This window comes from Dasypus novemcinctus, chromosome 17, assembly GCF_030445035.2.
Source record: "Dasypus novemcinctus isolate mDasNov1 chromosome 17, mDasNov1.1.hap2, whole genome shotgun sequence".
NCBI classification, from domain to species: Eukaryota; Metazoa; Chordata; class Mammalia; order Cingulata; family Dasypodidae; genus Dasypus; species Dasypus novemcinctus.
The window spans coordinates 17,726,405-17,748,974 of record NC_080689.1 but is presented as its reverse complement, the minus strand read 5'-3'; the positions used below and the strand labels follow the sequence as shown (position 1 = coordinate 17,748,974).

Below are 22,570 nucleotides of genomic sequence, written 5' to 3'. Positions count from 1 at the left end.
AAACATAAGAGGTTCCCGTATAACCCACTCCCCACCTCCACCACATCATTTTTGTAAATTATATATATTTGAAGATATATATATCACAAAAAAAATGTTACACTAAATAATATAAGAGGTTCCTGTATACCCCCACCCCCCACCCCTCTCCTCCCATACCAGCAGCCTTCCTCATCATTGTGGCACACTCATCGCACTCGGTGAATACATTTTGGGGCACTGCTGCACTACACAGATAATAGTTTACCCTGTAGTTCACACTCTCCCCCAGTACATTCAGTGGGTTATGGCAGGATATATAAAGTCCAGCATCTGACCCTGCCATATCATTAAGGACAACTCAACATCCCAGAAATGTCCCCACATCACATCTCTTCTTTCCTCTCCCTGCCCTCAGCAACTCCCATGGCCACTTTCTCCATCTCAATGCTAAAATTTCTTCTATTACTTGTCACAATAGTTTTATAGTAGAATATCAGTAAGTCCTCTCTAGTCCATATTTTATTTCTCCATCCTGTGGACCCTGGGATGATATCCTCTGCACCTCTAGATCAAGAGGGGGATTAGATTCCACGTGGATGATGGATGCAATTCCTCTGAGTTGAGGTGCTCTTGAGAATTACAGAAAACAGATTTGAGTTTTCTCAATTTGCTCTACCACTCCTAGGGCCTCTCCTACGGGCACAGGGCTGCTTCTCTCCTCCCCCACTAAAGGATGCAGGGTGCATGGCCTATAGTTTCCCTCCGTGGTGTCCTGAGGGGCCCTTTTGAGTCTGCTCCTCCCCTTTCCCTGAGTCCGCCCTCCTCCACCTTCAGCACAATTACTGGGGTGCCATTTCATGCCAGACATGCTGCTGCTCTGGCTGCCTGGTGGGCTGGGCTTGGGTGGTCAGCCCTGGGTTCTAATCCTGCTCTATCACTTCCTGATTTTATGGCACTAAGTCAACTATTTCATCTCTTGGACCCTGAGTGTTACAGCTGAGTTATGTTTCCCAAAAAGATTTGTTCAAGTCCTAACCCCAGGGCATGTGGATGTGACTTTATTTGGAAACAGGTCTTTGTAGTCATAATTAGTTGAGTTAAATGAGGTCCCACTGGATTCGGGTGAGCCCTAAATCCCACATGACTGGCGTCCTTCTGTGAAGAGGGAAATTTGGGCACAGGGAGAGAGAACAAGGGGAGAAGATGGTCACCTGTGGCTGAGGCTGCTACAGGAAACTGGAGGGGAAGGCAGACCCCACCCCTCAAGCCTTAAAAGCAGCACGGCCCGCCGGACACCTCGACTTTAGACCTCTGGCCTCCAGACCTCGGGACAAGCCATTCCTAATTTTTTGAGCCACCCAGGGTGTGTCCTGGTTACAGCAGTCAGAGGACATGAACATTCTTAGTTTCCACGTGTGTCAGATGAGATATAGCCAAGAGCCCAGGAGTACGGGGACACGTGCCCAGAGTCCAGCACAGCCACTGCAGAAACTCATGTCTACTCCCCTTTCCATGCTCCTTTCCTTCCCCATCTCCCAGCAGCTGGGGCTCCCCCTGCCCAGTGCTTAGACTGAACCCTGGGGCCCTTTCCCCATTTCTTCAACACAATTGCTCCCTAAATTCCCCTCCACCTCCTGCCCCTGCCCCCCAGCAGGGCCAGTGAGCAGCCTGGGCAGGAGGAGGCCTCGCCCTGCACATCTCCTCAGCTGAAGCAGAACCATGTGAGTCGGGGGTCCCGTCCCCCACCCCAGCCTGACTTTGGGCGCCTGCCCTGATCCGGGGCTGGAAGGCAAGCTGTGGAGTTCTCACCTGCTCCTCCCTGTTGGATGTCAAATCTGCTTGCACCTTCCAGGATAAAGTGAGGGAATCCATTCGATAACTCCTTATCCTTAGGAAAGAGAAAGAAAGGCCATGAGCATCTTTTACTGTACCTCTTGTCCTTGTATGATCCCAGGTACCATTCATTTTGTCTTTTGAGGCAGAGAGGTTAATTATTAAACAGGGCTTGAAACCTCAGCTTCCCTCACTCTTCAGATTTTACTGCTAGTGGGAGAAGGCAGGTGCCAAATGGGTAAATTGGTAGCTGGCAAGTCAGGCAATAAACGCCTAAGCAGACTGATGGGCAAAGCTGTGCATTCTGCAAATACCCAGACCCCAATGAGTGTTTGCTGCTGCGTTTATGAAGAACTGACCCACCCGGCAGGGTCTGGCCAAGGCTAGGCTGGACGTGGGGTCTCTCCCTGCACAAGCAGGCTGGGAAGAAGGCCCCGAGGGGCTGGCGCTGTGGCGAGCAGGGCCCTGCAGGGGGCGCATTCCTGGTTGAAAGCTCCTGGGAGAGCTCCAGTGGTGGCTGGTGGTCCCTTCCTACTGCTGGAGAAGGAACTAAGGTCTGAAAAGGGCCCACTGAGAGGGGAAGCTCCAGATCAGCACTCTCTGGGATTAAAGAAGAGGGTGGAGGGCGTCGGGGTTTGTTTTTTCTTTGAGGGAGGGGGCCAAAAACAACTTTGCTCAGATTCTTGCCCCACAGCCACAGCTCTTTGCTGTTGTCCTGCTGGCTTGACCACCAGGGCTCCGCAGAGGAGGGTGGAGTGTGCCCTGAGCCAGTTCAGACAGACGTGGTGTGGAATCCTGCTCTGACCACGCCACCTGCGGGACCTCGTGCAAGTCCTTTCTCTCACTGAGCCTCGGTTTCCTCATATGTAAAACAGAACAATGACATCAAAGGAAAGATGGTTGGGAGAATCAAATTCCTTCCATTTTCCTAGTGAGGAAGGATGTGAAATAGCACAGCATCAACAGAGTACATGTTCAGTAAATATTGATTTCCTTCTTCTGTAAAATGTGCAAAATTACAAAGGCCATACTCATAGACAAATCCATAGTTTCAAATGCATTCCTTATTAAGCAAGGTAGACTAAGAACATGTGAATTAAGCCGTCCTCTCTTTGATATTAGAAAGAAAAACATAAAACTAGCCTCACAAAAATATGAGTTAGAATGACACGGAAAACAATTAGACCTATAAAACAAAATGGAAAAGCAATAGGATTGATAAAGCAAATAAGTTGTTCAGTTTGGGTTTGAGTGTGTGTAGCTCCAACCTTTGGCAAATACAGTAAGGAAGCCCAAATAAGCAAAATTAGAAATAAAAATAGGGCATTGGCAATATGAAAACGTGATGTATAATTCTATGCTAATCAATAAAAAATGTTGATGATTTTCTGAGAAAAATTAATATGGCATAAAATGACTCAAGAACATAAATAATCTGAAAAGCCCAATAACCTTGGAAAAGTATTTCCAAATTCTCAAAGAATACCTTTTCCACATCCTTAAAGGCTCCTAGGTATACATGATTTTCCTGCCAAGTTCCCTCAAACTTTCGGAGAAGAGACAACTCCTGTGCTATTTACAGTTTCAGTGTTTTTAAAAGAAGATTCCTGCCACCATTTATTTAAAGAATCCAGCATAATCTTCAAGCCTAACCTGAGAGAAAGTAAACACACACAAAGATGCACACATATATTACAATTGATTTCACTTCAGAAAAGATAATAACATTCTAAATAAAAAATGCAGCAGGTGAATCAACAATGTAAGACTAATCTACTGTCATTATCTCTTTCCAAAAGAAAAAGGCAGAATGCAAGGATGGTTTCATATAAGTGACAACTGATAATATAAAATAGCACTTAACTGGGCCAAAGGAGAAAGGATTATAGCATTTCATTATAGCTGTAAAGGCATTTGATAAAGACACAACAACCTTTTCTGATTTACCAAAATAATAAAAATTAAAATTAAAAATAAAACTTTTAGCTAATTAGGAACAGAAATATACTCTAATGTGATGACTATTAAATGTTAATTATTTCAAATCTCAAATCAATAATCAACATCGAGTTTATGAGGAGACACTGGAATGGTTTCCATCAAGTTGGGAACAAAAGAAACACCAGCACTTCTGTCTCCTGTGCTCTAAGAATATTTTCTTTTCACAGAATGCTGCCTGTTTCTTCTCTACTCTGGGCTTTTAGAGGGGCGCTGGACAATCCCAAAAGGGTAAAAGTAGAAAGAGAGGGAAATTATACTCAGCAGCGTTTCAGTCTGCCAGATGCACTTCTGAGACAAGGCCCACAAAGAAAATAACTAACGAGGGCAGGGAAGATGGAAAGAAATGTTCTGGCTCTGGACAGGCCACCAGTTACCCGGGCAGTTGGCCATGAGAGGCAGTGGTGGAGTTGTTGTGATAAGACTCAAGGTCAGATTGAGGCTGAGCATCTAAATCAGGCAGAGTCTTCACCCAGTTGTGACTCAGGATCACCTGTGGGCTTTGCAGACCTGGAAACTGCTGGGTCCCACCTCCCACTACTTTGAATTAGAAGGTCAGCCAGAGGCAGCCTCAGGATTTAGCACATGTACACACTTGATAAATGGGATTTATTATCATCCATGAAGTAAAAAGCCTCCTGAAAGGAAGCCACCCTCAGTACAAATATAGTTCAGGAAACTATCACAGAGTCGCTCCTCAGGAAGGGGATGGCTCAGTGTTGCCTCCTGCAGATAGTGGGGGTGCAGCCAGCGTGAAGGCTGACAAGGAGCTGGGGTCTCTCAGGGGCATTGACTCAGGGCCTAGTCACAGGTTGTTGAGGAACCCAGTGGGGTGGGGGTGAGTATTCCCTAAAAAGGAACTGAAGGGAAGTGGTTCTGGCTCAATCATTTGGGCTCCCATCTATCATATGGGAGGCCCTGGGTTCACGTCCCGGGACCTCCTTGTGAAGGCAAGCTAGCCCGCATGCTGCGGAGAGCTGACTCAGCAAGGTGACACAACAAGAACAAGAAAGGGAGACAAGCAAAAACACAGAAGAGCATGCAGCGAATGGACACAGAGAGAAGAGAGCAAGGAAGCCGCAAGGTGGGAGGGGAAAAAAAAAGAAAAAAGGGAACTGAAGGGGCGTCTACTCTGCCCAAAGTTTGGTGGATTGGGTTAATTGCTGAGGGAGGGAGGACAAGAGGAGGGAAGGAATAGGGGGAGAGAGAGAGAAGAAGCACATGAGAGAACACTGTGGCTCATGAAACATGTCGACACCACACTTTGAGTGATAAGTCCAGTATCCTGGGGTTGCTATTGAACCCAGCAAGCCTGGATGTAAACTGAAGAGAGAATAATGTCCGTGATGGGGTCTAGCAATTGCAAGTAGTATGGAGCTGTCTATAAAAGTCCAGGAAGTGGTGATGGCCTACGCACCCACAGGTGCTGCCTGAGCCAATAAACAATTTCAGAATCTCTGATCACACCTCTGGACAGGCACCTAGCAAGCTCCAGATTAGGATGCATCTTTCTGGAAGTAGTGATAGAAATCAGAACCTGAAAGAAAGGCACTTTCATAGTTCTTACAGCATTGCTCTGCCCCACAGGTAGTTTCCTCTGACCAACATGTTTTCCCTGAAAGTTTTAGCTGAAATTGGCTAGAGCTGACACTGAGGGGACTGGGCTGCGGAAGCCTGAGATTCCCAAGGCACAGAGCCCGGACCTTCCACCCTTAATATTCCTCCCAAATGAGTCATCAGGGTAACTGCTAGCATTCAGTACCTGCTGACAATGGGCAAGACACTGCTCTAAGTACTGCACCCATTTATTTATTAAAATAATCTCATGAGCTCAAGGTACCATTTTTATCCCCATTTTTTTCCACCTAAAAAAAAGAAAGAAGGCTTCAGCATCACAGAGAGGCCCTCTTTAGAGAGAGGCGCATCCTTGGTAACCCAGATGAGGGAGTGAGCCTATTGTTCTTAAAGTATTGCCCAGAACGAACAGTGGCCTAGAACACAACACTGGTTTCTGAGGAGACCTTGGGCAAGGCAGCAGAGCCTGGTGTTCAGAGCACAGTCCTTGGGGCCAGACTGCCAGGGTTTGGACCCAGGTCTGCCACCATTGAGCTGTGTGAGTTTGGGCCCATTGTTTCCCCCTCTGTTTCTGCTTCTCATCCTTAAAATGTGGATAATAATAGAACCTCCTGAGAGAGGCATTGGGGGGATTTAATGAGTCGGATTTCCTAAAGCCAGGCCTAAAACTGTAACATACCGGGAGTGCTGGCCATTCCTCTTAGGTTGAGCCAGGCTGCCTGAGGCGTCTCCTCCAAGGCTCTCTGAGGTCCCAATTGGGACCTGCGGCAGTCACAGCCTTGTCGGGGCCTTCACCATGTCGAAGGGGTGAGTCCGTTGGCTCTCTCCTCTCCCCTCCTCCTCAGAAAACAGTCAACCCAAGGATTCTCCATTGCACACAAGGAGTTTGAAACCCAGCCCAGGCACCTGCAAATAATCATTCATTCACCCATTGACTCATTCATTCAGGCATCCCAATCGTCACCAAGTCCCTAAGGTATAGGAGCCCATGTGAGAAAAAGTCAGGCAGCTTAGCCTAAATCCCAAATCCTTCCCTCATCAACTGTGTTACCTCATCATGCCCTCAGTTTATTTTCCTGTAAAATTGGTGAGGACAGAGCAGATAAAGTGAGAGAAGTCACTTTGTAAATTCCAAAAAGTATTAAAGATATAAGCAATGCCCGTTGTGATAAGGGACACCAAGAAAAATGACATGTCCGAGTACACATTTTTAAAGAAATGCTGGAATGGAAAATGATCCCCTGATAGAGTACAGGTAAGCTTTTGGATGATGAGAAAAATGAGAGTACAACAAATCTGGCCCCTGACTGCTGATTTATTTTGGGATTTGTCATAATTCTGAGTCATTTCACTTCTGTTTGCCTCAAGTTTCTCCTTGTCCCCAAAAGACATCACAAGTTGAGTCATTCCTGGGATTAGATAATAAAAACTCAACCATTTCTATGTGGAAATATTATAAAATCAACACCATAAATACGGTCTCACATCTATTGCACAGCACCTTGTGAGAAAAAAACAGAACTTTCTAAAAGAATCATAGTTTCTGAAAATAACAAAGAAAACATTTGACCCTTTGGAACTTCTTTAAATAGAGCTCTGTCTCAGCTCTCCTTAGGAAGTGACAGACAGAAGAAAAGAGCCACTGCCAGGGACTCATGGCCTCTGACTGATAAGATCGTGCCCGCAAGGCCACAACACCCCATCTCTCTTTCAGCTGCATCCCAATCCCCATCTGTTCTCACGTACCCTTCTCTTCCCCAAAGCTACAAATCTGTCGCTAGTTAGGGCAAGAACTGTCATCTCCAGAGCATGATGTCTGGGTACTCCTTCCCACAGTGGAACGGAGTTAGATATCCCCAGACCAGGCAGGTGCTTCTTAAAAGGAGTCTCCTAACCTCTTAACAGGCCTCACCAGAAAATTCCTTTTCTCTCTCACTAACATAACTTTATTGAAAGTGCTTGGTATTTGACTGGTGCTCAGTAACAGTTGCTGGTGCTATTATCATTAGCTTACTAGGCATTAAATTGCTTTCTATTGTTCTAGGTACTGCAGGTGGTTTGGGGGAGCATGATGAGGAAGTGTGGGCACCTTACCTGGGTGCCTGCATCACCCAGTAACTCCGATGAGATTATGAGAAGGTTGTGTCTGTTGAGGAATTTCCCTTGGAGCTTCATGCCATAAAATTGAGATTGTTCTAGAAAAATCAGAGCCTTGCTGAGCTCATCATGGCAGGTAAATTTAGTGGCCTTCTGCTCGGATGGAGGAGTCAGTGCGATTCAATGTTCCCTTGTGATATCTCACTAATTTTACAGTTGCGGTCTGAAATTCTTTCATAGATAAATAAACCATTACAAGACTGAGAATGTAAAAATAAATGAGAGAGGGAAGTGAATATGGCTCTATGGCTAGAGCATCCACCTACCATATAGGAGGTTCAGGCTTCAATACCTGGGCCTCCTGGCCTGTGTGGGGGCTGACCCAACGGAGTGCTGCCATGGGCAGAGAGTGCTGCCATGCACAGAGGTGCCCCCGTGCTAGGAGTGCCCCCTATGCAAAGGAGTGCTGCCCCATGCAGGAGTCAAGTTCCCCAGGAGTGGTATTGTCTACATGGAGAACTGATCGGCAAGGTGATACAACAAAAAGAGACACCGAAAAGAGACAATATGAGATGCAATGAACTAGGGAGCTGAGGTGATGCAAGAGAGTGATTGCCTCTCTCCCAATCCAGAAGGTCCCAGGATGGGTTCCCAGAGCCATCTAATGAGAATACAAGAGAAACAGAAGAACGCACAGCAAATGCACACAGAGAGCAGACAACGGGGGTAACGGGGCGGGGGGGATAAAAAAAAATCAGCACACACTAAAAAACTAAATGAGAGAGGTGAGACAATTATTTCAATCCATCCCATGGTATAAATTACTGACATGATATTTTAGTTTTGAGTAAATTCTAACTGGGAAGGAGCTAAGAAATATGGTAAGACAGTGACACTTGAAGAGATGAACGGCAAGGAGAACTGATATATTGGCTCAGTTATAGAGGTGAAAAAAGACCTTAGAGTCTAACTACTACAATCTTTATTCCCATGGTTCCCTTTTTCTCAGGTGAGAAAACTGTAGCCTTTACAGCCTACTGATTCACTCAGAGTTAGAACTGGGCAGAGAACCCAGGGCTCCAGGCTCAGATACAGGGTGTTTCCATCCACTGAGAGCTTACAGCACTGTAGCACAGGGACCAGAAGGACTTCATTCTCTTTCCAGTGGGTGTTGGGGGATCCATGAGACAGGTATTGTACCCGTCTTCCTGTCATTGGGAGGTGCTATGGCAGGCAGCTCAGAGGCCCTGAGAGCTGAGAGTATTCCCGGGGGTTTTGCTCACCTTTGGCCGCTTCCACTGCAGGTGGAGGAGGTCTATTTCATTGAGCAGCTTCGGGCCTATGGAGGACGCCATGGCAGGGAAGGTCTCATCCTCAAATAGTTGGCCCTTGCTCAGGCACTGATCCCGCAAGGAGTAAAAGTCCTGGTCCTTGAATTTTATGATGGGGGTTTCTGCTGGATGCTTTTGGTAACGAGCCATGTCCCCCTTGGAAGATGTCTGAAGTCTTTTCCTCCTGGCAGGAAAAAGGGATATTTTAGGAATGAGCCATCAAGTCCTTATCATCATCAGATGTGACAGCCAGTTGGCAGCCAACCTAGACCAGAATTCTGGCATTGCAAGCCCAGTTCAGCTTTCAGCCCTCTGCACTGTACAGTTGCTCAGTATACTCTCATGTGCACAAGAGAACACAGTGTATTTGCACATTTAACAAGCATTTATTGAGTACTGACCCTGTGCTAGGCACTCTTCTGAATGCCAGCAATCCAAAGATAAATATACCAGGATTTTTATTCCCCACAGGCTCATAACCAAGTGGGAAAGATAGATAGGACATTTCAACAACTGACTATTATTCAATAGAATCCCTTCAATGGGAAATGTATCAACGTCCAAGGTTGTTAAAGGAGCGGCTAGGAACTCCCAAGGAGAGTTTGGGATGCTTCTCCCGGAGACATTGACATTTGTATTCAACCATGAAGAAGAGGAACTTGGTAGGTGGGGTGTCAGTGGAAGGCTTAAAAAAATTTCCTCCAAGTACGAAAACAAAAACGTAACTCCAACCCCCTAGGTGCCCTGAGCTACAAGTGCACAAGGCCTGGGAGTTGGATTGGAAATGTGGTAAATTCTGGAAGGAAGAAGAGGCCGCTGGAGGGGTTAGGGTCAGGGTGGGGCCTGAGGATGAGTATTGGCAGAGATGGTCAGAAAGGTAGGCAGGAGAGCCGGATTCTGGAATGTTTTACACCCTACAACCACTTCTAGACCACCGAAGAGGTGGGGCATGGTTAGGTGTGTGTATGGGATGGTACAGTAGATGGGGAGCCGTGGGGGCAGGGGCAGCCAGGAAGCTGCTTCATTTGTCCACGTGAGAGATGGTGGGAGAGTCCTGGTGGAGAACATGGAGGAGGGGAGACAGATTCTAGAGACGTTTTATTGGGAGAGTCAACAGAACTAGATGAGGAATTGAATAAATGGAGGGGGAGCAGGGGCAGAAGAAGAAAAGGTAGTCAAACGGGTTTTGGTGTTTACCTTCTGCTTTCACTACCTACCTACCAGCTCTGCCATAGTGAGCTAATATTCAGCCTGTGTGAATCTGTTTCTCCAACCATACGGCATGATGACACCAACCTCATTGAGTTTTGTGGTAGGTACTAAATGAGCATTGACCTAATGGACTGAGCAGAGTGGCTGGCATTAATTAGGCATTCAATAAGTGCTAGCATCCCAATTTCCTTCAAACGAATCCTGAAGTTTCTTGTTCAGGCTACCATAAGGATGGTTTCCAAAACCTGCCCTCCGGTCATCCACAGGTGAGTCAGGATCTGAATGCCTAGCTCTGGCATTGAAAAACCTCCTTGACCTTTAAAGTGGTACTTTCCAAGCTCCTTCAACCACCACCTGTTTAGATGGCATAAAAGCTACATATTCCCCCATCCTCACTTCACAGTGGAAAAGAAATCATGTGATAAAAACTAATAGAGGAATATAAATGAACAACTTGTAAGGTAAGGGAAGAAGATAAGTTTACAATCAAGATTTGGAATCAGAAAAATGTGTAACCTTAAAATAACTCTGTTATTTTTTTATAGTTACCTTATGACAGTATGTTGATAATTAATTAGATTGTACATATTCAAAGGCAGATTATTACCAAAGTAGTATCACTGTAAAAGTGTATTTGGAGGAAATTACAAAACAATTGTCTAGCAAACAAGGTATGAGTAATTTATATTTAACTATTAAATCGAACTGGAAATTGCGATTTTTGTAGGTCAAGTCAGTTTCATATAGTTTTACCTATGGTAAAATATAGAGTTCAGTATAGATAGTTTCATTTGGTTTAATTTCATATGTTATACACATTTCTTCAGTCTAGTTTTTGGAGAATAACAGGCTATTTTATGCCAGTATACCACAAGCCAGGCTAGTGGTTAACCAAAGAGCACACAACAAATTAGAACAATGGTGCCAAAGTTGAATAACAAAATACATTAAAGAGAAAGAAAACGGTAATAGTAATTGATTACCAGGGAGCGGCAGTGGTTCAAGTAATTGAGCTCCCCTTTACCATATGCAAGACCCAGTTTCAACCCCTGGGAGCTCCTGGCAAAAAAGAAAAAGAAAAAAGCCATCCCAGACCTGCCAGCCTGGTGAGGTAAGGCCCCTGCGTGGTGAAGCGATGCACCAAAAAAAAAATAAAAAATAAAAAAAAGTTGATGATGCAACCAGATAGAAAAAAGAAAAGAAAAGTAATTGTTTATTGACTCAAGACAAAGGTAAATGACATGCAACAACTAAGAAGAGTTGAAAATTGTGTCTTCCAATTCACCACACATACTCAGGGACAGTAGAATCTGTACAAGTTCCCTCCTTTTCAGTGGAAAGTTGAATATAGTGCTCAATAAACTCCAATAATCAGCTAATTTTACTATATGAAGACAAAATTGTGGGTATCCTTAATAATTCAGTTAGGGAACACTGGTGATCAGCCCTTAATTGGTTGTAAAAATGCACATCTAAAGAATTTTGCTTATTTTCTACATAAGAATCAAAACCCTTACATTTGGAATCAGTCCCAGGCTATATGGAGACCCCTCTCTAGCAGCTCTTGGGTAGTGGACTGGCCAGACTTCAGGGATCACTGTTTCCTCAGTACATTGGAGAAAATACTATTCAGTATGTCATAAAGCAGTTATGAACCTCAGATGAAACAATGGGTGTAGATTAGTTAGCTCAGTGATTGGTAACTAGGAAGTGGTCAATAAATGATAGTTGTTCTCATTATTTGCCTTATTTTGAGCGTGAAAAATCTGTGCAAAAAGAAGCCTGCCATCCTCTAAGGCAAGAACTTGGTATTGCTGATTGACAGGCTAGGCTCAGCAGGGCAGTGAGGGGAAAGGGCAGGAGAGGAAGTGCTGATCCAGGCCCTCAGCTCTGTTACTGCTATGCATCCACAAAATGAGCTGCCCAGACCCAGAAGGTACAGAGAGGGCTCTGGAGGACAGGAGGCAGGCCCAGCATGCCTGCTGCTGGAGGAGGGGACTCCTTGAAGGAGAGAAGCTCACTGGGGAGGAGAAGGAAGGAGACGGGAAGAAGGTAGACCCCTACCAGTTTCATGCTCCTGCTCTCCTGGCTCCTGGCAGTCAGTAGACCCAGCAGCTCGGGCAGCCTCTAGAGCACCTCAAGCTTTCACTTTTATGTACAGTAGCAAAGTCCAATCAATTTTTTTTTCCCGTTTGTCACTTTGGGAATGGCTTTTTTGCTTCTTATCTCTTTTCTCTCTCCTCCTTGCCTCACTCTGCAAGATACACAGTCAGAAGACACCTCATCTGCCTTAATTAAAAAAAGAGAAAGAGAGAGCTGGAAGGCCCCCTTGATATTCAGGTTGAAATCTACTTTGCTGCTAGAATGGTTCTTTGGTATAACAACAAAAATGGCACAGGAGGAGCTAGAAAAATGGCCAAATGAGTAGGTTTAAGTTCTTAATGTGGGAAACAATGTGTGCTAAAGATTCACATTTTGGGAGTAGAATGGGAAGCGGGTGAGGGGTGCAGCTGGGGACCGTGGAACATCTTATGCTGCTCCCCATCCATGTTTTCTCCTCTAGAAAAGGAATTTGACTCAGGCCTTCCTGGTGCCCTCTACCGAGATCCCAACAATTCCACTGGCCCTGGATGCGTATTTCAGGGAGGGTACAGATGAAAGAGAAATTGGGGTCATGCAAATACGGACCTTGGGTATATGAGAAGGATGCTAAAGAACACGGGGGCAAAATGGCAGAGATGCATCTAGCAAGACTGAGCATCTAAGCATTATTTGGGTTAATGGAAAAATGATGAGGGTTCCTTGATGGCAAAAATTGTGTCTTACTAGCATCTTTGACTTGTCAGTACCTAGAGCTACTCCTGGTGTGTGGTAGGTATTCAAGAAAATTCCTGTGGAAGTTTATTGATTGTCACAGATTGAACTTTCTCAAGTATGTTTGGTGGAGCAGGAGCCTCATGAATGCACCAAAAATAATAAATTATGTAGTCAAGTTATTTTGGAAAATATTTCACCTTTACTAGTCTTTATAAAGATTCATAAAAGGCCCCAAATCCTCCAGTAATGAACGAGTGTTTCACAAATATATCCCAGGAAGTCCTTTCACTGCAGAACTCCTAACATCTCATGTATAAGATGTTAGAGACAAAAATAGCACAGAAATTAAATGACTTGAGAAAGTCCTGACTCAAGTCCTCATTTTGTCCCTTATTAGCCGTATGATCCTGAGGGTGTTTTCTAAGTTCTTAGCACTTCAATTCCCTCTTCAGTCAAACAGGAAAAATGATAACATTGTTGAAAAAAATCAAATGAAAAAACATATAGGAAGATGATTAAATCATGAAGCATTATACAAAGGTATTATACAAAGATATTATGTTATTTCTTTCTCTGACCCTAATCTTGGCCTTTCCTAAAACTTCTAACTACTCCTTAGTTTTTCCTCCCTCAGAAATCAAGTTGTAAGAGAACCTAGGTGGATTCTCTCCACTACATCTTGGACACAGGATAAGGGTGTTTATTTTCCCAGTTTCTCCCTCCAGCAACATGTGTTGGACTTATGCAGGAAATTTGCAGACTGGGTTATCTTTGGGAATGGAGAAAACCAATGATAGAATGTATACAGTTGGCTCTTAAAAACAACTTTTGTAGGTATTAAAAATTTCTCTATGAATTTTCCTGAGACTCTTTTATTGAATGGGTCTCAATCATTCTTTGGAGACAAGTGAGATCTAAATATTTTAAAGGAGAGCAGAAATTATTTTTCAATGGATCTGTCAGTTGGTATGAACGTTCTTGGGAATGTTTGGCAATAGGAAGAACGTCTTTAAACTGTATTACCTATTACAATTATGTAACTGTTAAATTGGGTAATTTGATACAAGTAGAAGACTACATAAGTTATATAGTTTATGCACTATTATAAGCATAAGAACACCTATGAAACTACCACCCAGCTTATGAACTTACCAATACTGACAAAGCCACCTGTGCTAGCATCACTGATGTCATTCCCTTACCTCCCCTGAAGCAACCACCAGCCTGAGGGATGTGTTTATCATTCTCTTATACTTATCAAAAATAATTTGACCATATGTTAATGTATTTCCATGTTGCATTCTGTTGGTTTGCTTGTATTTAGCTGTGAAACTTATGTAGGAATTTCTATGCAATTTCCCTGTATAGCCCATCCTCCTATGGTTTTTAAATATAACCTCTTAAAAAAATTAAACAGCTATCTGAGGACTCTGAAAGGTAAACAAAGGCATGAAGATTATACGGGAGTCAAAACAAGGAGAAGCTAGTATGAGAGTGAATTACCAGATTTCTGATTCTTCTTTCTTATACCTTTGCCACAAGGGTGGACCCTAGTCAAGATGTGACTTAGTACAGATGTTGTTTAAAACTTTTATGAAACTTTGCTATCTTTATGGCCAGGGGAATCAAGCAAAGGAGCTCCCAAAAATTGAAAGGAGGAAGACTCTGGGAAAGGAGAGAGCCATAGAATAGCACACCCTGATTCTGTGTATCATCTTGCACAGAGGTTTCCTTCCCATCTTCACATTGAATGTTCAGAAAGGATACAAAACAAAAGAGCAAAAGCTTAAGGAAATAAATTTAGATTTGAATCACTCCTACAGAAGGTGAGATACAATGAAGTGTCTGAACTTCATTTTGAATGGGGTTGAGTCTACTTTAAAAAAAAAATCAGTATTCTCAGTGTATTAAAACAGAATCCAGTGGACTCAATATAACATTCACATTGTCCAAGATAGGATCCCTAACTAGTCAAAATACAAAGAACTAAGAAAATATGACCCATTCTCAAAGGAAAACATAATCGACATGAGCCAACTATGAAATGATCTAGATGTAGAAACTGTCAAAGATGATAATGCTGTGGTTATAGCCATGTTCTATGAGATCAAGAAAGACACACTTGAAATGAGTTAAAAATAAGATGCAATAACAGCAGAGAAATGTAAGCTCCAGAAAAGAACAAACTGGAAATTTTAGAATTGAAAATTATAAGATCTGAAATAAATTCACTGGATAGGCTTAAGAGCAGAATGGAGATGACAGAAGAAAGAGTACAGGAATTTGATGATAGATCAATAGATAGTATTCAATCTCAAGAGTAGACTGAGAAAAAGATTGAAAGATCGAAAAGGAGAAAAGAAGACTAAAACATCAGAGACATGTGGGACAATATCAAAAGTTCTGACTTGTATGTAATTCAAGTCCCAGAAACAGGATAAAGATATTGGGGAAGAAACATATTTGAGGAAATAATGGCCAAAAGTCCCAAAATTTGGTTACAGACATAAATTTATGGATTTAAGATTACCATTAAAAGATACATCATAAACTGTTGAAAACTAAAGATAATGAGAAAATCTTGAGAGAAGCTAGAGAAAAATGACACAGTACATAGAAGGGAATGATGATTCAAATGACTGAAAATTAGTCACCAGAGACTGTGTAAGCCAGAAGATAGTGGAACAACTTTAAAGTGATGAAACCATGAAAATATCAAAACAGAATTCTATATCCAGTGAAAATATCTTTTATGAATAAAGGTGAAATAAACACATTTTCAGATGAGGGAAAACTATGAACATTTACCACCAAAACAAATGCACCATAAAAAATGCTAAAGGAAGTTTCTTTAATCCATTACAAAGTGAATGGATAAACAAATGGTGGCATATTCATAAAATGGAATACTTCAGCAATGAAAAGAATTAGTTATTGATATAATATTAATTATGCTGAATGAAAGAAGCCAGAAAAAACAGAATATATACTGTATGACTCCAATTGTACAAAATTTTAGAAATGCAAATTAATGTAGAGTGACAGAAAACAGATCAGTAGTTGTTCAGGAAAAGTGCTGAATGGTGAATGGAAGAATGGATTGCAAAGATTATGAGAAAATTTAGGGAAGTCATGGAAATATTTTTATTTTGTGTATAGTGATGATTTAATATAATTATACATACACGTGCCAAAACTCATCAATTTTTATACTTTAAATATGTGTAGTTTTTGAATGTCAATTATGCATCTTTAAATTTGTCTAAAAATTAAATACTGTATATGGCCACTACAGTCTTCAACAACTTTCTTTTAAAAAAAAAAAAAAGTGGCTGGATTTCATTCATTTTCACTGCTGCATAATATTCTATTGTGTGACTATTCCATAATATATTTATGCACCTACAGTCAATGAATATGAAAGGTTCTCCCCTCCTTGTTTTATGAACAGTATGCTACAAACATTCCGTGCCACATCCTGATAAACATGTGAATGGGGTTTTACAGATTATATTCCTAGGAGTGGAATTTCTGGGTTTAGAGAATGCACATCCTCAATCTCACTGGCAACATAAAGAGTTCCCATTGCTACATCACCTTTCTAACACTTGATATTGGTAGGCTTCTTATTTTTAACCGTTTAGTGGGAATAAAATGAAAACTCCTTGTGCTCTTAATTTATATTTCCCTGGTTACTAATAAGGATGAACATATTTCAGCGTGTTTATTCACCATTAAGTTTTCCTCTCCTATGAAATGCCCGTTCCTATCTTCTGCCCATTTGTCTATTGGAATATGTGCCATTTCTATTGTAGATATTCTTTACATTCTCTGGTTATGATCCTTACTTGGTCATTTGTGTTACAACTATCTTCTCACAGTTTGTGGCTTATTTTCTTACTTCCTTTATTCTTCCTTTTGTTGAACACAGATGCTCTTCACATACAAATATAAGGATAATATGATCATTTGCTTATGTTAAATTCTTGTAAATTGATTCAAATGTTAATTCTTATAGGAATTCAGTGTAAGAAACTTTGTGACTGATTTGCTTCGTGAAATGGAAATTCTTTGTAATTAATACAGTCATTCCCCAACCACAATGTTTTGTTTTGTTTTTTAAATTATGGCTCCATGATAATGTTTGAAGAAGTTGATACTCATAGTAAAATTGTGAAATGACTTGAAAGAGAACCTTGGGCCCTAGGCAATAATGCTATGTCTAGGAGCCTTACTAAAGCCAAGTATTTCATTTTACCTCCTTTTCTATTTTTTCCCTCCTGAAATAGCTTCTAGTTTGGAGGAAATGGAGAAGGCTAGGTATAACTTATCTTGATTCTTAAAAATTATTTGGTAAAATCTCCCTTTATTCCCTTGTGTACAAGATGGTGAAACCAGAATAAACTGCGTAGATTGTATGTTGTAGGGTTGTGTAGGACAGTCGTCCAGTGTAGTGCAGCATAGCAAACAGTACTGAGTGTAGTGAATAGGATTCACTTCTCCCTCACCTGTAAAGCTCAAGCAAGGCCTTGACATGCAAGTGCTGTGACAGGAGCTCGAGCCAGATTCTGGGCCTCCTGGGGTGGGGGTTGGGGTGGGGGCAGAGAAAATGAGCCAGACACCAGCAGCTGGGTTTCCAGGGCAAGGACACCCCTTGCCCCCCAGGCTGTCCCATGCCTGGCCGCTCCTGGTGCCTCCTGGCAGCAGAGGGAGCAGGCAGGTCCTCCCTGAAGGCTGTCCGGGCTCTGCCAGTGCCCCTTCTCCACCCAGGGGGGTTGCAGGTCCTGGAGGGGAACTAGTGGAAGCTGTCCCCGTGTTCACTGGCTTAGTGAGTCACCCCCTTTTCTGGCCAGGAGCTCAGAAACACCTGATGGCTCTCGAGAAGATCAGGGCAACCTTCCTGCGACAGCAAGCTGCCATCCCGCCCTGCAGCGGTGCCTGGAAGGAGGGGTCAGGTGGGTGCAGAATGGAGGGGAGAAGCTTTTGAAAGCAAGAGCAGGAAAATGTTCCATATTAAAACCTGTCAAAGATGAGCTGAGAGAGAATGACCTTTGTAGAACAGGTGAGTGTGCGCACGTGTGCATGAGTGGGTGAGTGGAGCAGGAAAAGGCAGCGGGGGTGGGGAGCTTAAGCCTCTGAGTTCTGACGTGCCTTCCTTCCCACCTTCCCAGGCCTCCCCAGCAACACCCCACGGCCATGGAACTTGAAAGCAGAGGGAGAGAGGAGGAGAAATGGCCAAAAAGCCTCTTTGGGTGGAGTCAGGAAGACAAGAACAGGCCAGGGAGGGACAGGGGCACTGAGGCCCTGGTGGCCCCTGCCTGAGAAGGGATGGAGAAGCTGCCGCAGGAAACCTGTGCCTCCCACCTGGGGTACCTTCCAGACCGGTGAGGCATGCAGGGAGCCATGGGCCAGCCCTGCGGCCGTTTGGGGAAGGTGCCCTGGTTGAGGGTGCGGGGTGGGGGTGCCCCTGGCTGAGGACAGCCTCTGAATGGACGGAGCGTGCCTGAGGGGCCTGCTGGCCCGAGTCCCGGGAGCTGCCCACTGTGCAGGCCTCGGCCTGAACTTCTCCCCAGGCAGTGCCACCTGAAAGTTTCTTAACTTTAGTCCCTGGAGGAAGGCAGGGGATTTCTGGAGCTGGAGCCTAATGAGGCGGTTCAGCTGGTTTGCAGCTGCTTCCGGTAAAGGATTAGACTGGGGAGAAGGCAGAATGTTTGCCCTAGAGAACTGGGGAGAAGGTTCCTCTGAACTCTGATCCTCTAACCACTCCTGCCTCAGGTCATTGAGAACCCACTGGGCCAGGCCTGGTCCCTGGTAGCAGTTCCTTGGCTCTGGGCAGTTATGAGGGAGACCAGGCCCCTCAGGGCAATGGCTCAACTCTCAGAGCCCAGGAGAGGCCTGTCTGGCCTGAGCCACAGCCACGGGGGCAGATTCTTAGCGCTGCCCCAGACGGCGCCCAGGGGCAGAGCCCATCAGAGAGAAACCCGGCAGAGGTCCTGACCACTCTTGGTTTTAGAGGCCCCTGGAGCTATTTTGCAGAGTAAGGATGTTAGCCCCAGAGCCACCGTGCTGTGCCAAATCCAAGTACTGAGAGCTCCCAGCTTCCAGCCACTCCCTCATCTTCCACCTCCAGCAGGGACTGCAGAGGAGCCAGCCTTCACCACTGCCTCCCACTATTGCTCTTCAAAATAGCCTCCAGGCAAAACAGAGCGAGGCAAGATGTCCAACAGCGGCCTTTCACCATGCACGCCACAGGCTATGGAAATATAGGGCTGGCAGACGCTTTAGGGATGGGCTTCTTCAACTACCTAAATTATTAAAATGAGAAGCTGAAGGCTTGAGGACTCCAAATGCTTCCCCCTCCCCTGCCTTGTATTTCTAAGTTTTTATTTAAAAGTTTTGAAGAGAAAGGACACTGTGTAAAGAGACCAGGAGCGCATGGCAGGGGAGTCCCCTGAGAATTCCGGGTCCAAGTTCTAGGGCAGGGATGGCCAAGGAGGTCCCGTGAGGGAAGCACTGGCACGCTGCGTCCACCGCATCTTTGGTCTTCTCTTACATAATATGCAAATCAGAATCAAGACTCCCCAGTGAGGGGAGAGTAGGAGGCAACTTTCACATCATGGAAACTTTTGATCAAGGAGCTCCCAGGAAGCCCCCCCAAAATTAATGTTCTGTATGCTGTGCATCAAGAAATATTTGTTCAAAGGACTGAATCCCAGGGGTGGAGAAAATCCTGATTCTGCTGAGGTCTTTGCATGCCCTTGGGCCTCTTACTCTCTAGCAATCTCATACGCTGCCATATAAAGTTTTAGAGAGTTAAGGAAGCCCCAAGTCTGACCCCTTCCAAACATTGAGGAGAGGTGGGATGGGCCAGCTGCTCTGAGGGTCCCTTTGTGGCTTTTGCATGGCAGAAAGTCATGACTTCCTGAGAGCAGGGAGCTCCTGTGCATTGCACAGGTCCAGCAGTTCTCAGCCAGGGGGGTTTGCCCTGTATTGGACTTCATCTTAAGTGCTGCGTTGGGTTCTCTTGGCCTCACCTGTCTCGGGGACTCTTGGCCCCCTTTTCTGCTCCAGTCAGGGAAGTGGCTCATCTGAGCACTTTTGGACAAAGATGAGGTGCCAAGTCTCAAGGAATAGGATCTGGATTTTCCATTGGCTGCCCAAGTGGCCAGATACACAACCCAGAAGTACAGGAGAGTTTACTCGTCATGGGTTAAACTTTGAACAATGAAAGATTGGGCCAGAAGGCAGCCAGCATATGAATTTCCTCTCCACCCACCCCCTAGTGTTTCTGGAAAGCTAGTCCAGAGATGTCCCACCCTGGACACTTGGCAAACTATTTCTTCTCGTGCAGATAAGTCAAGTGGGGAGCACATCAGCCCACCTTGCTTCTCATCCCTTCCCACTTATGTCCCACTTCCCGTTTCCCTCACTCTCCCTGCCCCGGGATTGCACCACTGAATAAAGCATTAACCCTCAAGCTTTACCTCACCCTTAGCTTTGTAGAGAACACAGATGAGAGCAAGAACAATAACTATAATGTTTAAGAACTATCTGCCAGACATTGCTAAACACTTTACAAATATGATCTCATTGAAACCACACAGAAATCTTATGAGGCAGATAGTCTTTTTACCAACTTTTAGTGATGAGGAAACTGGAGCCAGGGAGGTTAAGTAATGTGCAAGAAATCACACAGCACATGTGGGACCTTCAAGCACAGTATTAGACACAGAGTGAGCACTCCGTGCCTGCAGATGAATTGTGGATTGTGCATTTCTCAATAGCATCTTTCTTCTAAGGAGCTCTTTCTGGGAGGTCACTGAATATGACCAAGTAACTAGGAAACAAGGCAAGGCAGAACTCATATTCTGTCATTGGCATCTGGCATCTTAGCAGCAAGTTGCTCACCAGGTTCCTCACTCTTCCCATCCACAAATTGGGAATAATGAGATCATGCACCACATAATTCTTTCCTATTACACAATTAATAGATTATTATATTTCATCAACCAATGGGTCAGTAAGTAAACCTGCCCGTAGCTATTATCTGCAAAAACAATGGTTAGGTCAAGCTGGGTCAAGGCAGAACAATCTGAGAGGATACACTATCTGAAGATACCATTGATGCCACCTGGGGATAAAAAAAAGTTCTGTTTTGAACCCAGGACACATGGGGCACTTGTGGGTCATGACCCATGTAGCACTGCATAGGGAAAATACCTGCATTTGTTCTAAATCAACCCAAGCTATTTAGCTGGAACTCTGTCTCACCGATGAAACACCTTTAGCAGTGGCATAGCCATGCACTTTGTGACTAGGAAGCAGCTGGACGGGGAGAGGAACCATCTGAAACTGAAGTGGTAGAGATCCATCTTTTGTGATTCATCCAGATTTTTCAGCTTCATTCATATAGTTGTGAAGGTAGATCATTAGAAAGCAAAAGATCTGAACCTCATTCTTCCATTCAGCAAAAACTTATTAAACATCTACTATGTGTCAGAAAATTGTACATAGGTAAACAAAGAAGACACAATTCCTGCCATGATTCCTGCTCTCGGGATCCCAGAAGGTCAACATACCTCTCTAAGCTGCTATCTTGAACGAGCAAGAAGCAAATGTGTGCAATGATCCTCTCACTGTATGAGCTGTGCAAAGTTCAGGCTATCTATTCTTAAAGAGCCAACTAATCCTTTGTCCTAGTTTTTCTTAAAACTTATCCTCTGACCCTTTGCATCAGAAATGTCTGTTTTTCAGAGCCACTGAATACACGTCCCTGGGAGTGGGGACTCAGAATCTTTCTGATTAATAAGCTGCCCAGGGAAATTTACAAGCTCGTGAATTTGGAATGATGACCTTGGTCCAAAGCCCTGGGAGTTCACCAGACACCCTACCTGTTTCCTTGGCAGGTGCACCTGCTTGAGAATCATGGCAGTACCCAGCAGGTAGCCAAGGTAGCACGGGGTAGCTCAGCTGTTCTGCAGGCTCCTTTGCTGGCAGAAGGGATGTTTCACCCGAGGGAGGAGGACGGCCGTCTCCTTGGAGGAACAGCCAGGCTGGCAGTGCTGGCTGTTGTTTGCTTCCCCCCACCCAGGCTCCTTATATGGGCACACTTGGTACTGCTCCACCCTAGTTAAACAGTGACTCCAGCAACGGGCCCTGGAACCTCATGGAAAGAGGGTATCTATATTTTAAAAGTAGCATCTTCCGGTCACTCTATCCCAAGCCCATCTCCATCTGATCCCACCTAAAGTCCCAGGGTGTATGCCCTGATTGCAGTTTTCATTGTTTCCAGAAATTTCACTTTTTTCATCATTACCCTGCTTTGGGGCCCTGATGTTTCTACAAAACCTTTCCAAGTGCACAGAGGTAGAGCCGAGAAAAGATTCAGGGATGAAGCCCCCTCTTCTCTCCTTCTCTATCCAGGGAAGTGCAAATAAGTAAGTATGCATGTATTTGTGGCACATGCTCAAGCTAAATTTACTCATAAGGTATCCAATCAATAACGTTTGAAGGTTACAGTTTCGGAAAAAAAAAATGGTGTGGAAATGCTTTACATAGCGCAGCCTGCCTAAGCATCATATCTTGAAAGAGTGCTTAAAGGAAAACAACTAGCTTTTCTGCTTGCTGATGATGGTTTTGTCTTCTCCCACCTCATAAGATACATGTTTTCCTCTAAGAACAGGAGCTGCAGTCCCCAGAGCAGTCTTTGGAGTATTCAGTTAGAA

The 22,570-nt window shown here is 44.2% G+C and overlaps 1 protein-coding gene across 2 annotated transcripts in view; it reads right to left on the bottom strand.

Moving 5' to 3' along the window:
* The window catches only part of LOC101427514 (calpain-13-like), a 51,591-nt gene extending 29,689 nt beyond the window's left edge, over positions 1-21,902 (bottom strand). The window contains exons 1-3 of one of the 2 annotated variants that reach the window (XM_004451071.2): positions 21,737-21,902; positions 8,769-9,000; positions 1,792-1,870 (exon numbers count right to left, since the gene is read on the bottom strand). In XM_004451071.2, coding sequence (XP_004451128.2) covers positions 1,792-1,870; positions 8,769-8,966 — 277 coding nt within the window. In that variant the 5' untranslated portion in view covers positions 8,967-9,000; positions 21,737-21,902. Of the gene's footprint in view, positions 1-1,791; positions 1,871-8,768; positions 9,001-12,092; positions 12,148-21,736 lie in introns of those variants that run through there. The other variant, XM_004451072.2, reaches the window with a different exon arrangement.
* Between the last annotated feature and the right edge of the window lie 668 nt (positions 21,903-22,570).